The following is a 14,873-nucleotide window of genomic DNA, read 5'->3' on the forward strand; positions in this document are numbered from 1 at the left end:
TCACAGTCTTGAAATATGTTAGTTTCTTTTCTTTTTCTCCTTAAACCATAACTCTTTGGCAGAGCATCCACTCAAGTGTGAAGTGGCATTTCGTTATCTACGATAGAGGCCACAACACAAACAAATGAAGACCAGCAGTACATGATTGAATTGGGTCTGGGTCCGGTCTTAGAACCTGGATTCTAGTAACCATGACCTATCTCTGATACGCGACACAAACCAGCAGGAAAATGTGGATGGTGGGTCAGGATACTAACGAAAAAAAAAACGTTTTGGCGTTTCTCAAAAATCGCCCATCTCAGAAAACGTTTTTTCCCTTTCTCAAAACGTTTTCTCAGGTACTGTGGCTGACATGGCTCCGACTTAGTACCGTTTTCTCAAAAAATGGCAATAAAACTAAACAAGCATTACCATTTTTTTCATTATGCTGCCGTTTTTTTGAAAAAAAATGCAATAAAACCATAGTTATTGGGCCTAAATGGACCACCTTAAATCTGTCTGTGTTTAAAGCTTAAAACCCCTGATAATTAACAAAAGAATTAGGCAATCCTTCATGGGCCTAAAGCATGGGCTCTAGTAATGTGCCTGAAAATTTAAAATTGATCTCATTTCCAATCGAGCTCCACTCTCCAGGTTCGATTCGTGGTGAGAGTATGTACGTTTGACTTTCCTGTAGTAAAACTGACGTAATTGACATGATGCAACGAAATCCACGTCGTCTCCTTCCTATCTATTTCGTCCTCATTTCCAGGTACTTTCTCCTAATTCATTATTTTAATAGGTTCTCTCGCTTCCTGCTTTTTAAGGCAAGAGAGCGCCAAGGCTGATATATATCAAGGCCTCATTCTTCTAAGCTTTTCTCAACATATCCATCTCGATCTTTCAGTCGTCTCTGCGCAATTCACTTGATCAAAGGATGGCAGCCAAAAGGCTTCTTGATGGATCTGGTCGGGACCCAGCTGAACCGGATGGCAAAAGGATGAGAACACGACCTTCTTTTGCTGCGTTCGTATCTTATTTTATATCCAAAAACCTTTCGCTTCACTTCCTTTTCCCTTCTTCTGTTAAGATATAACGGATTCTTCTTCTTCTTCTTCTTCTCTTGTAACAGTTTTCATAAAAGTTAAACAAACGATATTTTATGCTGAACTTTTAACTAGTTTTTTTCTCAAATTCGGAATTGTTCTTTCTGAACTTTAACTAGTTTTCTTCCGGATATTTAGTTCTTTTATCGTCTAATTTGAATGGGTAATCTTTTATTTTGGTGCTTGGCCTGGTCTAGCTAATTTCTTATCTTAAATCTTTTCTAAAAGAACTGTCTAACCTTTCGAGTCTCACATGCTCTCAAGTTCAACCCATTTCCTGTGAAAATTAATAAATGAAAAGACGACAATTAATTAGTGAATTCTATAGATGGGATTTATCGTGACATGTGTTCTTCTCTCTTGACAGTGTAATTTCAGAAGTTGTGATGGTGAAATCGTTACAGAACTTCTGTTCAGCCTTGGAACCGCTGCTTAGAAAAGTGGTATGATGAAGAATTAATAGTCTCTTCTGAAACATACTTGATCTTGTGACTGTATATCAATACTATAACTTTGGCTTTTACATTATTTTCAGTTTGAAGAGTCGTTGGAAAACCAAAACCAGACAAGATTCACATCCTTTCCTCATATATGTTAATATTATATTAATTATTTTTTTAGTTCATAATATTATATTATATTAATTATTAAAATGGCCCACTTTTAATCGATAGTTTCACAAAACCACCTTTACGTCCTCCCCACGTACTGTAATATATTGATATCTAGTACTTGCTATCTGTGGAAGAACTGGTCAACATAGACGTCTTTTTGATTAATTTATTTTTTGTATATTTCTGGTGAAAGATTCTTAAATTTAAAAAATACAAAAGATAAAAAAAGAAGAAGGACAAAATCATAAACAAAGACTCGACCAATTTGTTTTACTTTGTGTCCGAGTGTTCTTAATTAATTAAATGTAATCTCTATAATACCTTTGTTTAGGTTAATGAGGAGGTGGAGAATGGGGTAAGACGCAGTGCACGCTTGCTTCAGAGGTATATATTGATGATATTAAATATGTTTCGTCAATTCGTCCATTTAAACACTGTTTAATAATTTTTTTTAATCTTAATTTTGTAAGGTCTCCTTCATTGCAACTCCGAGCGCTTGAGCCATCAAACTACAAACTGAGCTTCAGCAATAAGCTCTCACTTCCAGTGTTCACGGGGAGCAAAATTGAAGATGTGGACAACAAACCACTTCAAATCTTTCTCATGAACACTGAAGGCGATAGAGAGTTTCAGACTTCCCTCCCTCAACCCATCAAGGTAGAGATCGTGGTCCTCGATGGGGACTTCCTTTCCGATGACCGTGAGAATTGGAGTGGTGAAGAATTCAATAACAAAATTGTTCGAGAAAGAACTGGTAAGAGGCCGTTGCTCGCCGGAGAGGTGTTTGTAACCTTGAGGGACGGCTCTGCTTCGATTGGGGAATTGTCGTTTACCGACAACTCAAGTTGGATTCGGAGCCGGAATTTCAGGTTGGGTGCAAGGGTGGCTCCAGGGAGTTACCAAGGTGTTAGGATACGTGAAGCTAAGACGGAGCCGTTTATGGTTAAAGATCATCGGGGAGAATGTAAGTTCCTTCTACTGAGAACTCAGTTTCAGGGCTTGTTTCTTTGTATATTTTAGTTGTCGAAATGAGAGACCATATTGTGAAGTATGGGGTCGGATATTTATAAATTGTCTTAATGCTTTGGTACGGCATTGAATCGGGTCGGGTCAGAAAAAAACTTCAGAACAAGACCTTTGTCCTTGTCCATTAATAGAGGTGAGTAGGGTGTTGACTCGCGTTTGGGTTAAAATAATAACCCGAATAGGATAGTTCATTGTTTGGGTGAGGACCCAGTACAACCCGATTCTGGTGGATTTGTACCGGCCTTAAAAAAATATAGGGAAAATATTGCAAAGATACCATTTTAATTCCCCATTCCAAGTAAATCTAGCACGTATCTTACCACATCTGTCACTATGTTCCATAATGCCAGTTGTCCACGTCAGCTTACTCTTGCATCTCACGGGGCTCTTTGGTCTATTCCATATATATTAGTTGTCCACATCAGCTTATTCTCTCTCCTTCTCATTGCTTTTCAACCCTCTTAGAATTTTGAATTTGTAAAATGATTGAAAAATCAAATATAAGACCATTTACTCACCTACAACTTAGGTTGCTTTTGGATAAATTTCAAGATTTATGTCCCTAATTTAGGTTTTTTTTTTGGGCTCAAAAGTCTACATAGGCTCACTTGCCTGTCTCCCATTCCTTCCTAATGTATGGCTACAATGACTGTTGGGATTATGTATTGAGACTAGTTACCGAGAACAAGTTCGGATCTGGTCCAATTACATGGTCTCTTCTAATATATATTTTTCTGAGCAGAGGTACCAGGGTTCCTGCTACCCCACCCATGGCCCATCTAGTAGCAATTTTTCCGTTCCCGTTCCCGTTAGGTAATCGGCCTCCAAGGCCCAATCGGATTGGATATGGAGACTACTCCAGCCAGGGAAGGGAAGAGGACAGGAATGGGGGAGTGACATCTCCACAACGGGGAAGTTGGGAAGGAGAATATGGTCTACAACCCAAACCCGATCCGTTTCCATTCCTACTTCATACCACCATCGAGTGGATCCGACCGCAAACCACTAAAATTTGGACGGTGGGTTATGGCACAACTGTGGGATCTTTTAAGTTGACCCATCCAAGGTTGGAATTGGATGGGTGAATTGTGGTCCTCAGACACAACAAGCTGGAGGCCACAATCTTGGGCACTCATTCCCAGTCCCAGGACAAATGGACAATACATATATAACAAGTATATTAAAGATTGAGGTATTTGTTTTTTGTTTGGATCATCATGTTTTGATTGCTTTTTCTATGCTTTGAAAGCATCTTTGGTTGTTGGGCGCTGAGTAAAAAGGATAAAAAATGGGGTTTTTTATTGTTTAGTCCACCTAAGAGTCTTAGCGTACAGTTGGGATCGATGAAGTTCACGGATAAAATGCGTACAGTTGGCATCTTTAGTTTGGACTGCTCATGCTAGACTTTGATGAGCGATGACTGCCAAGTCTCCAGCATTAATATATACGGACCAGTGGTCCTAGATCCTGGACCAAGACAAGCCAGATATTCTCATTTCTCAGTCCACAGCTACTAAAAAATATTACGAAACCTCGGATCCCAAATACCTTTTCCCTTGTTAATCAAATAGTTTTTAGCTTGACTTATTCTCTTTCATCGTAACTGTTAAACTGATCTCTCTCTCTCTCTAGACCCAGTTAAACAAAAGTTCAGAAATTGATAATTTGAGCATTGATATATTAATTTCTGCCATTACAGTGTACAAGAAGCATTACCCTCCGATGCTGACCGACGAGGTATGGCGTCTGGAGAAAATAGGAAAAGATGGGGCCTTCCACAAGAAGCTTATCTCAGAGTCCATTGGCACAGTCCAGGACTTCTTGAAGCTATGGGTTGTTGACTCTGCCCAGCTTAGAAATGTAAGCTATCTTTTTGTTTTCTTTTTAGATATGGCCATTAACATATCTACAGAGACTGTAAATCATCTCAGTTAGGACACAAATCGTACAAATTTCTCATGTTGGTCTTGCTCCAAATTTGCCACCGCAGATACTTGGCTTAGGGATGTCGGACAAGATGTGGGAGACAACCATCAAACATGCCAAGACGTGCCTCCTTGGCAACAAGCTGTATAGGTTCCGTGGACCTCGGTTCACCTTAATATTGAATCCTATATGCCAAGTTGTAGAGACAATGCTCGACGGAAAGACGTACTCGGCTTGTGAGTTAACTCCATTTCATAGGGTAAGGATTGCAATCAGACACCCTCTGTCTCAGTTCCAAATGCAAATTAAGTTGCATTTTCTGTATTTATTCTGGCTGATTTTCTGTCTTTTTTTTTTTTTGAGAAAATTCAGGCACACATTGAGCAGTTGGTTAAAAATGCATATAGGCAATGGGATTCACTAGAAGAAGTTGATGGACTACTCACTGAGAATGCTTTATTAGGTCCAGGTACTTTTTCTTACCGCTGATTTGTCATGTTTGTCTTCGCCATATGCATGAGAAGTTCTTATTACAACTTCTTGCTATAGAGTCGTATGCTTGGACTCAAATGAAACAGATGGGTTTTATTAACTTATTGACCCATCATTTTTGGATCATCCAGTAGCTTAATTTAAGCTTAAACTATGCTGAATTGACATGCACGGATCTCCCTAGGTTCTCTATTTCCCTATACAATTCTAACTTGTTCTAACCTTGCAGGTGATATGGAGGCCTATTCCACTCGTCATCAAAACATTATAATGTCAAACCAGCAGAGTGAGTTTTCCACTGAGGCATTCATTGAGGTGGGCACCGTACCAAGCAATCCATTTTTGGCATACAACAGTTGGCCACAAAACCCAACATATTTCACCTCGCAAATTGAGAGCAGCAGTGCCTATAACATGTCAGAGTCCTCATCTGATGGCGATTCCACACCTTCACTAGCTTACTTTAATGGAGTCTAGTGCGACAATGTACATTTGTTACTTACATGTGTTTGGGTACAGGCATAGAAATTAGAATCCTCTTGGTAAGTCGCTGCCCCATGGAGGAACATTGTGGCTTTGGCGCAAGACAAAGTGACTTACTCCAGAGGAATTCATTTTCCTCCTCTCTGTTTGGTTTTCTGATCTTCTGTTCATCACTTATCCAAAGCAATGGCTGAAAGCCCATGTAAATGTTTGTAATCAGTGTTTCTTTTACTGTTTTTTTCAAACATTTTGGGATAGAAAGACTTCAATAGCAGCTAATTGGAGTAAAGCACATATATGGTGATCTGTCTAATATCCCAATCTTTGGTGGCAGTTATCCTTTTATATATCTCATATATTTTCACGTGGGTCTATATTGTATGCTGAACTACTTGTATAAAGAGGAGATATCATTGCAAATTGATGCTGCAGAAACAACTGCAACAGTGTTTTCTGGCGCAGTACATTTGTTTTTAAATCCAATTTATCATTGCTTTTTCTGCTCCATTTACATTGGGAAACAAGAGCCTTAATTATCTATTATTTCACTTCAATCCCTTTCAATAGACATATAGGAGATTGACAACCTAATAGGCAATCTGGGACAGGACTTTCTTTTTTTATTTGGTCATCACTATAATCTACAGCATGTGAATTTCCTCTTAAACAAGTTGTCCAAGCTCTGGTTAATATCTTCTGCAATAGTTAATAAGAAAGGGTTGAATGAATGTTTCAAACAGACCTGGAAACTGTGGGCCTAACTGGCTGGGATTGGTGGGCAATCCATGGAAGGTGGACTCAAAGTGATTATCACCATCCAACATCAATAAAAGGACAATCAGCTAGGAACGGACATAGGCAGGAAAGAAAGAGTCAGATTGCTTATCTGAGCTATGTGGATATTTCCTCAAATTTGAACAGATTTACCAGGTTGATATTACTGAATGTCTATTGGGAAGCACTAAAGGACTGAGTTCAAACACTAATTAAGCAATTTAAACATTGTGAAATGTGGAATTCACAGGGGAGTGTATGAGAAGTAGATGTTTGGCAGCAGGTCCGGATGATTAGTGAAAACATGTTATCCATAAATTCAAGATTAAGACTTTTTGTTTAACTTCATAGTTGTTGTAATTGTTAGCTTCCGTTCTTCCATTAATCCTAAAACTGTTCCATCTGATGTCCTAAGTTTTTCTTTCATAGAGAAAGTCAAATTTACAAGCCCCATAATGGCCCCCAATAATACTATGACCTCTTTCGTTCATGTGCCTTTCCTTTTGGGATCTGGTGCTAGAACAAAGAAGAAAAACTGATGTTCCAGTATCAGATATGACTGACTTTTGAGAATATGAGGTTATTTCTGACCCTCTAATATTTGTTTGCTTCAACTCTGAGAGCCACCACTTTGTGCTAAAAAATGCCAAAGGTTAGATCCATATTCAGTCTACCCCTCTGAAGACCTTGATAGTTGGGACCATTATTGTGTGAAGTTCTTTTTTGTTGTTTGTAAATGAGAAACTGTATAAGATATTGCTCTAGGGAATATGACAAGCATGGAACAATTGTTATGTTCTTACTTCTTAGCCTCCACCCTAAATCTGCAAAATTTGAATTTAGTTACTTATGTCTTAAATAGCATCTCAACCTCCAACCGAGAATCATCATTTTTTATCCTTGTCAAAATTTGTCCAACTTTTACATATTAAGTTGATCCATCTAGGTTCTCTCTCCTTCTTGCATCATCATCATCATCATCATCCAAGCCTTATCCCAACTACTATATGGGGTCAGCCACATGAATCCTGTGTTGCCATTTTATTCTGTTTAATGCCATATCCATTATTAAATTATTGGTGCTAAAAAATCATTTCTCACTATTTCTACCTATATTCTTTTTTGGTCTACCCCTATCCCTTCTAGCCAAGGTTTTAAAATATGTGAAAATTATTCTTTACCCCACCTCACACATTTTTATTTGTTTTTTATTTTATTTTGCAAAACCCCCACCTATGACACACATACCTCCCTTTTATTGTGTCAGATCCCTCCATCTGTCAAACAGTGACAAATTTGTGAGGAGGGGGAATCAATAATTTGTCCTTTAAATATCAATACAAGTTGATAAGCAGGATGGGACATATCGGCCTGTATCTTTGGTTGCTTTTAGTTTTTTTTTAAACTGGTTCAGGGGGGGGGGGGGGGTCGGTATAAGACCTATCTACCCCTTGAACAGGTCAGATCCCGAAACGGTTACTGTTGGTGATAGGATGCATTTTACCATTCAAGGTTGCAGAAAAGACATTACCTATCATCTATGTATTGGTTGTTAATCAAGAATTTGTGGTTATCTAATTGCAAGTTTGAAAAATATCAATATTATTTCATTCTTCTGACTCTTCTTTAATTCATTCTGTTTCCACAAGTGGTGACATCTATCTGCATGTTCCTTGTTTTCATATATCTGTAAATAATACAAACATCTGGTGTTTCGGGTTTACCCTGTTTCCAAAGATACAGTGAATCTCCTTCCATTACATATTTACGTAACATTCATTAAGGGAAATTTACTTATACCTTCCTTGTGTTTTCTGACAATTAATTAAACTTCCCCTGTAATTTGACCTCTGTAAAAACCTACGTTAACATTTCAGATAAATATGCAAATGCACCATTAATTATGCTGTAATGGATATATTGAAGTTGTGACTATGCCCTTTTTATTGAATGTGCATAATGAACACTATTGTTCTCTCTTCAAATTGCTTGAGTATGGCATTTTTGCTAATAGGGGGGCTTTAGCTTCAACCCCAACTTGGTATTTATTGTTCACTCGGTAGTGAACAATGAAACCCACATAAATAAAGAAAATCATATTTTTAGGGGTAAATCAATAAATCCTCATCCCAATAAAGTTTTCCATAGGCAAAAATGGGATTTTAAAAATTTAAAGCATTACATCAGCGTTTTACATCAAGATAATTGACGGAAGAGCATGTTTATCTATTAATTTGAAACATGAGGGGAGGTTTATGCAAAGGTCAAAATACAGGGGGGTTTAGTACATGTTCGAAAACAAACGGAAGGTTGGAATAGCTTTCCCTAAAATTAATGGTTAAAACAGACCAGACACAAAACTGTTTTCATCACTGAACTACTGGTGGAACGATCCAACCACCCAGTTCAACTGTTTGACTCAGTTAAAAATAAGAAAGAGAATTCAAAAGATAGCAAATAATTATGATTATCTTTTTAGAGCTATTTTATATCATAATAAGCTTAAAACAGTAAACATTATTGGTTTTAACAGGGTAGAGTAAATATTATTGGTTTTAACTCTTGGCCCCTGGGTGTTTTTAGGGGATATGAACTTAATTTTCAATAGAAGCAAGTCAGTAGAGCTGAGATAGCCAGAAAAAAAAAGAAAAAAAAATAGTAAGAACAATAGGTTGCAAATTATTACCAAGTCATGAGCCAAAGTACACTTGGACAAACAAGAGAGAAGGGAGAGAAAATGTTCAGGAAAGGTTGGATATAGTTGCTACAAATGTTGATTGGTTAGATAGGTTCCAAAAAGCCAGGATGTTACATATGACCACTAGAGGGTCTAAGCACATCCCAGTTCTTTTGGAAACTTGATATTAAGAGGATTAAAAGACCCTTCAGATTTGAAAATATTTGGAACACTCATGAGGATTGTGCAAGATTAACAAAGGAGAACTAGAAGAAGGATTTAGAAGGGAGTAACCAATCAGTTGTGGTCAAAAAGTGTAGGACTCTTCAGGTAGATTTATCAAAGTGGAACAAAAGAGTTTTTGGCAAAGTCCAGGAGAAAATTAAAAATCTACAGCTAAACTGAGCCAAGAGAGAAACAAACCCGGTTGCTTTTTTGATAGATCTAAAATTAATCAAATAGAAGCTCTTTTGGATAATGAACTCAAGAGAGGAAATTCTGTGGGCTTAGAAATGAAGACAAATTTGGATAAAATTAGGGGATAAAAATACAAGATTTTTTCATTAAGCAACCCTGAGTCTGAGAGCCAGGAACATAATTATATCTCTAAAGGATGCCAATGGGGTGTGCGTCACAGGCCAAGACCAGATTGAAACCCTAGTAAATCATTTTGAAGAGCTATTTAAATCTTCAAATCTGGATGTAGGCCAAGATGTTCTCATGCATGTTGAATGTGTAGTTAGTAGTGAAGATAACATGTGGCTTTAGAAGGAAATAGAGGAAGAAGAGATCAAGGAATCCCTATTTCAGATGTCCCCTCATAAAGCTCCGGGTCCAAATGGATTCCCAAACTCTTTCTCTCAAAGGTACTGGAAGGTAGTTGTCCAAGTTTTGTAAAGGCATTTCTAGATTTCTTTCAGATTGGGGTCTTCATGAAGATTTAAACAGAACTTTTATTGCCCTAATACTTAAATGCAAAAATCCTGAGGATGCAACTCAATTCCACCCCATCAACATATGTAATTCTTTATATAAAACCATAGCAAAGGTGTTAATTAGTAAACAGAATTAAACTAATTATTTCCAGAATAATCATCCAGAACCAAAATGTTTTTATTCAAGGGAGACTGATTTTTGAAAATGTGTTAATTTCTCATGAATTGATTCACTTTATTAAAACCACAAAGAGTAAGCAAAAGTTCATGGTAGTGAAATTAAATATGAACAAATCTTATGATAGAGTGGAACGTATTTTTGTTAAAAATGCTATGGAAAAAATGGTGTTTGGTGAAAAGTTCACTGGGTTTTGCAATGCATCTCCTTAACATCCTTTCAAATGCTCATTAGTGGGAGCCCTAACAAAAAATTCTTTCCCTCCAGAGGTCTTAGACAAGGGGAATCCCTATCCCCCTACCTGTTCTTAATAACCTCTGAAGTCCTATACTTGGCTTTAAAGCATGCTCACTCTGTAGGTCTTATTTCAGGAATATAAATTAATCACAATAGTCTTGAAATTACCCATTTGTCTTTTTGCAAATGACTCTTACATATTCTCAAGGAAAAATATTGCAGGAGGAGTGATTATGGAGATCCTGAAGGAGTATTGAAAGGCTTTTGGGCAAAAGGTGAATTTTACTAAATCTGAAGTCTTTTTCTCTCCAAATTTACATCTAAAACTGCAAATAATAATAATAAGAGTCATGGGTGTGAAGAAAGTTGTGAATCCTTCCAAGTATTTAGGGATCCCTTCAGTTTCTGGTAGATCAAAAAGGGGTTTATTTTAACTACTTGGAAGAGAGAATAGAGAGAAAAATTAATGGGTGGAAGGTCTTTTTCCTTTCCTCGGCTAGGAAGGAAGTAATGATAGAAGTAGTTCTAACTGCAATTCCATCCTATGTCATGTCTTGCTTTTTGCTTCCAAAATCTATTTGCAACTAGCTGAAGAAGAACCAAAGATATTTCATGTGGAGAGAATTAGAGAAGCAAAAGAAAGTTAATTGGGTCAGTTGGTCTAAGATCTATAGAAGCAAATCCTTGGGAGGGATAGGCTTTAAGGATCCGTATTTATTCAATTTGGCCATCTTTGCAAAATCAGCTTGGAGAGTCTGTACAACAAAGGATAGTTTATGGGTAAGGCTAGTCAAGAGCAAATACCTGAAGCTTTTGTAATGTATCTGCCCCTTGGAATTGCTCTTGGGGCTTCAGAGGTTTGTTGGTTGGTATAGATCTTCTTAGAAAAGGGGCTTGTTGGAGTATAGCAAAGGTTGAAAACCTGCTGATTTGGGATGACCCATGGATCATGGGAGCTCCCCATTTCAAACCTATGGGCCCTAGACCAATGTTAGAGTCCTTGTAAATGGGTTAGTAATCTCATTGACCATCAAAGTAAAAGACGGAGCGAAAGGAACATTTAGTCTTGGTTTGATCAAGCAATTACAAACCTAATCTATAGGATGGACCTTCCAAGAGTAGGAGGAGAAGATAAGTTGATTTGGACCTGAAATCGTAATGGCAAATTCTCTGTTAAATCAGCTTATCAACTAGCTGTTAGCCAGAATAATGCTCCAAGTGCAGTGAATGATTCAAATGTTTTGTCCCCAAAGCTATGGAAAAAGACCCTGGGCCTAAAATTCCCCTAAGCATTTCATTCAAAATGTTGTCATAATAGTATAGCAGTAAACAAAGTTCTCTTGGATAGAAATATAAGCACGGGTCCTCTCTGTTCAGTCTGTGGTAAGGAAGAAGAAAGCATTCCACATGCCCTCTTTTCCTGACAATACAAAAGCAACATAGTTTGACTTGCGTAAATCTACATTCTTTTAGAAATTTTGTAGGGTGGTGGTCTTGGTGGCTGCAGCAAGAAGGTCCAAATGGTGGTGCTTCAAAGATTTGTTTTGAATTTTTTACTATTTTGATGTGGACTATTTGGATTGCTAGAAACAGGTCAGTGTTTGAAGATGTACAACCTAACCCTTGTATCATGTTGTTTCATGCTAATAGGATGATGAAGTGTGGAAAGTTTTCTTTCAAGAATAAACAGATTTTTCTCTGGGTAGAGCTTCAGAAGAAAAGAACACAGTCTCTCAACAGTTTGACTTTTTATAAAGCAAGGACTGATAGTGGTTTCAGTAGTGATAGTTCTAGTGGTTTTGGTTTTTTGATTGCAGATAATTCAGGTTCCATTTTTTAGCAAAGTGTGGTGCTTGTAAATATATCTGTGTGGAGTATGTTGAACTTCTAGCCATTCTGCATTGTTGTTTAACTGCTCAGTTCTTGGGTTTGAACTCTATCTATATAGAAATTGATTCTGCTATCTTAATTAGTTAAAGTAACTGCCGATCTTTTGATTGCTCCCCTGTTGTTTGGCCGCTGCTTCAAGATCTGTATGCTCTCAAGGATTTAAATCTCGGATTCAGTTTTATTTGCCGAGATTTGAATGGTGCAGCGCATGAGCTTGTGAAACCAGAGCTTGGCTGGTTGATTCTTTCTGTATATCATTCATTGAGAAACTCAAATATATATACACGGCTACAACCCTACAATCAAGCAACTAAATCTCCTAAGTTTATGGCAACTAAAACATATCTTTCCTAACTGAAATATACATGATATACATGCCGAGGAAAGGAGATATACACGGGAAAGGAGATAAGGAGATATACACAGATACTAGTTTCTAATTTTCAGCACAGTCCTAACACCCCCCCTCAAGTTGGAGCATCTAGATTGTGAAAGCCCAACTTGTGAAGAAAGTACTCAAATGTCAGCCAGCTGAACGGTAGTCGACACATAAGCAGGACGAATGCAACCATTTTGAATCTCATCACGTACAAAATGGCAATCAACTTCAATATGTTTTGTACGCTCATGAAACACTGGGTTTGCTGCAATATGTAAGGCTGCCTAACTATCACAATACAATCGCATTGGGTTTGGATGCGTAACTCCAAGAGCCAATAACAATCCTTTTGGCCATTTTAATTCACACGTGGCAGTGGCCATAGATCGATACTCTGCTTCCGCTGAAGAACGAGCCACAATGTGTTGTTTCTTAGTTTTCTAGGAAATAGGCGAGTTCCCAAGCAGAATAAACCACCCAGACAGAGAACGTCGGGACAAAGGACAGCTTGCCCAGTCTGAATCACACCATGCATACAACTGTAAGTCACAGTCTGACCGCAACAGAATTCCTTGACCAGGATTTCCTTTCAAGTAGCGCACCACTCGCAATGCGGCCTCCCAATGTCTTTCCCGTGGTTGCTACATAAATTGTGACAGAACATCACACAATAAGACAACTCTGGATGAGTTACTGAGAGATAAATAAGTCTGCCCACCAAGCACCTGTATCTCTCAGGTTCAGATAAGAGAGGCCCATTTGTCAAGGCTAGATTGTGATTCTGCTCCAGAGGAAAAGGAGTAGGTTTTGCACCAAGTAATCCAACTTCAGAGATAATATCCAAAGCATATTTACATTGAGTTAAGAAAAATTCCTATTGATTTTCGGGCAACTTCAATGCCCAAAAAATATTTCAATGGTCCCAAGTTTTTTATATGAAAGCAGTCACTCAAATATTTCTTGAAGACTTGAATTGCCATATGATCATTACCTGACACGACAATGTCGTCTACATACACGAGAACAAGCACATGCACCTTGTCTTGACGAAAGGTGAAGAGGGAGTAATCTGAACATGATTGTTGAAATCCATATGTCTTCAAGGCTGTGGCTAATTTAGCAAACCAACATCTCGGCGCTTGTTTCAAGCCATACAGAGATTTTCTCAACCGACACACCATACCTGGTTTATTTGACTGGAAACCAGGAGGCATTCGCATGTAAACTTCCTCATGAAAGTCACCATGCAAGAATGCGTTATGCACGTCCATTTGATGAAGCTCCCAATTTTTAGCTGCTGCAACTACAAGAAAGGTGCGGACATTAACCATTTTTGCAACTGGGGCAAAAGTTTCATTATAATCAATTCCCTCAACTTGCTTGTTCCCAAAAATCACGATATGGGCTTTGTATCTTTCCACTGTCCCATCAGCATTATACTTGATTCGATACACCCATTTGCATCTTATGGCTTGTTTTCCGGATGGCAAAGGCTCCACAGTCCATGTCTGATTATTTTCAAGTGCCTGTATTTCTTTCTGCATTGCATATCTCCATTTTTCATCCTTTACGGCCTCAGCAAAAGAAGTAGGTTCAACTCCTGCAGTAATAGCTGCCAAGAAAGCACGATGTCGAAAAGAAAAATTGTTACAGTTCACATAGTTATCTATGGGATAAGGACTACCTGCAGAATGTGATTAGCCGAGTGAGCTTGCAAAGAGACGCAGAGAGGGACTCAATCGCTGTGCAGTGTGAAGCACATAATCTCTCAACCTTGTGGACTGTTGTTTTTGTCGATGCCCAAGCCCCAGATGAAATTCAGATTGCTGCTGCTACTCAATATTGCCACCCCCTACGTCAGGACTGTTTTCGCCTGCATTTTTTGTGGTGGTGTCACAAGGATGCATGGGTCCACCAGCATTTGCATTCGGTTCTACACGGGTTTCTTCTTCAGCGAATTCACCTCGATGGTCAATCCCCATCTCGTCATTTGCTTGTCCATGTAAATAAGTGGACGACACCAACACCTCACCTGTCCCACCTATTCCAGAATTAAATTGGCCTTGTGCTTTGTTTGTCTATTCATCCTCCTTGCATGCATAAGGAATTCATCATCTAAAAAAATAACATCTCTCAATGCAAAGAACGTGCCAGACTCTAAATCATACAAGTTCCAT

General features: G+C 38.2%; 1 protein-coding gene across 1 annotated transcript; it reads left to right on the forward strand.

The window, feature by feature from the left end:
- Positions 1 to 813: 813 nt before the first annotated feature.
- Positions 814 to 6,126, forward strand: LOC104602601 (protein SAR DEFICIENT 1-like). Its single transcript, XM_010266344.3, has 8 exons — positions 814 to 1,005; positions 1,453 to 1,528; positions 2,031 to 2,083; positions 2,170 to 2,663; positions 4,425 to 4,585; positions 4,716 to 4,910; positions 5,024 to 5,120; positions 5,373 to 6,126. The coding sequence occupies exons 1-8, from the start codon at positions 917 to 919 to the stop codon at positions 5,618 to 5,620; spliced, it is 1,413 nt and encodes a 470-aa protein (XP_010264646.1). The 5' UTR covers positions 814 to 916; the 3' UTR covers positions 5,621 to 6,126.
- Positions 6,127 to 14,873: the final 8,747 nt, after the last annotated feature.

Source organism: Nelumbo nucifera, chromosome 3 (assembly GCF_055504915.1).
Source record: "Nelumbo nucifera cultivar China Antique chromosome 3, China Antique-T2T, whole genome shotgun sequence".
Taxonomy (NCBI): Eukaryota; Viridiplantae; Streptophyta; class Magnoliopsida; order Proteales; family Nelumbonaceae; genus Nelumbo; species Nelumbo nucifera.

What these genes read in the sequence shown, in the direction of transcription:
- LOC104602601 (XM_010266344.3), top strand. Translation starts at nt 917, where the DNA reads ATGGCAGCCAAAAGGCTTCTTGATGGATCTGGTCGGGACCCAGCTGAA. An exon ending in ACACGACCTTCTTTTGCTGC is followed by an intron (nt 1,006 to 1,452) that starts GTTCGTATCTTA and finishes CTCTCTTGACAG; the next exon opens with TGTAATTTCAGAAGTTGTGA. An exon ending in AACCGCTGCTTAGAAAAGTG is followed by an intron (nt 1,529 to 2,030) that starts GTATGATGAAGA and finishes ACCTTTGTTTAG; the next exon opens with GTTAATGAGGAGGTGGAGAA.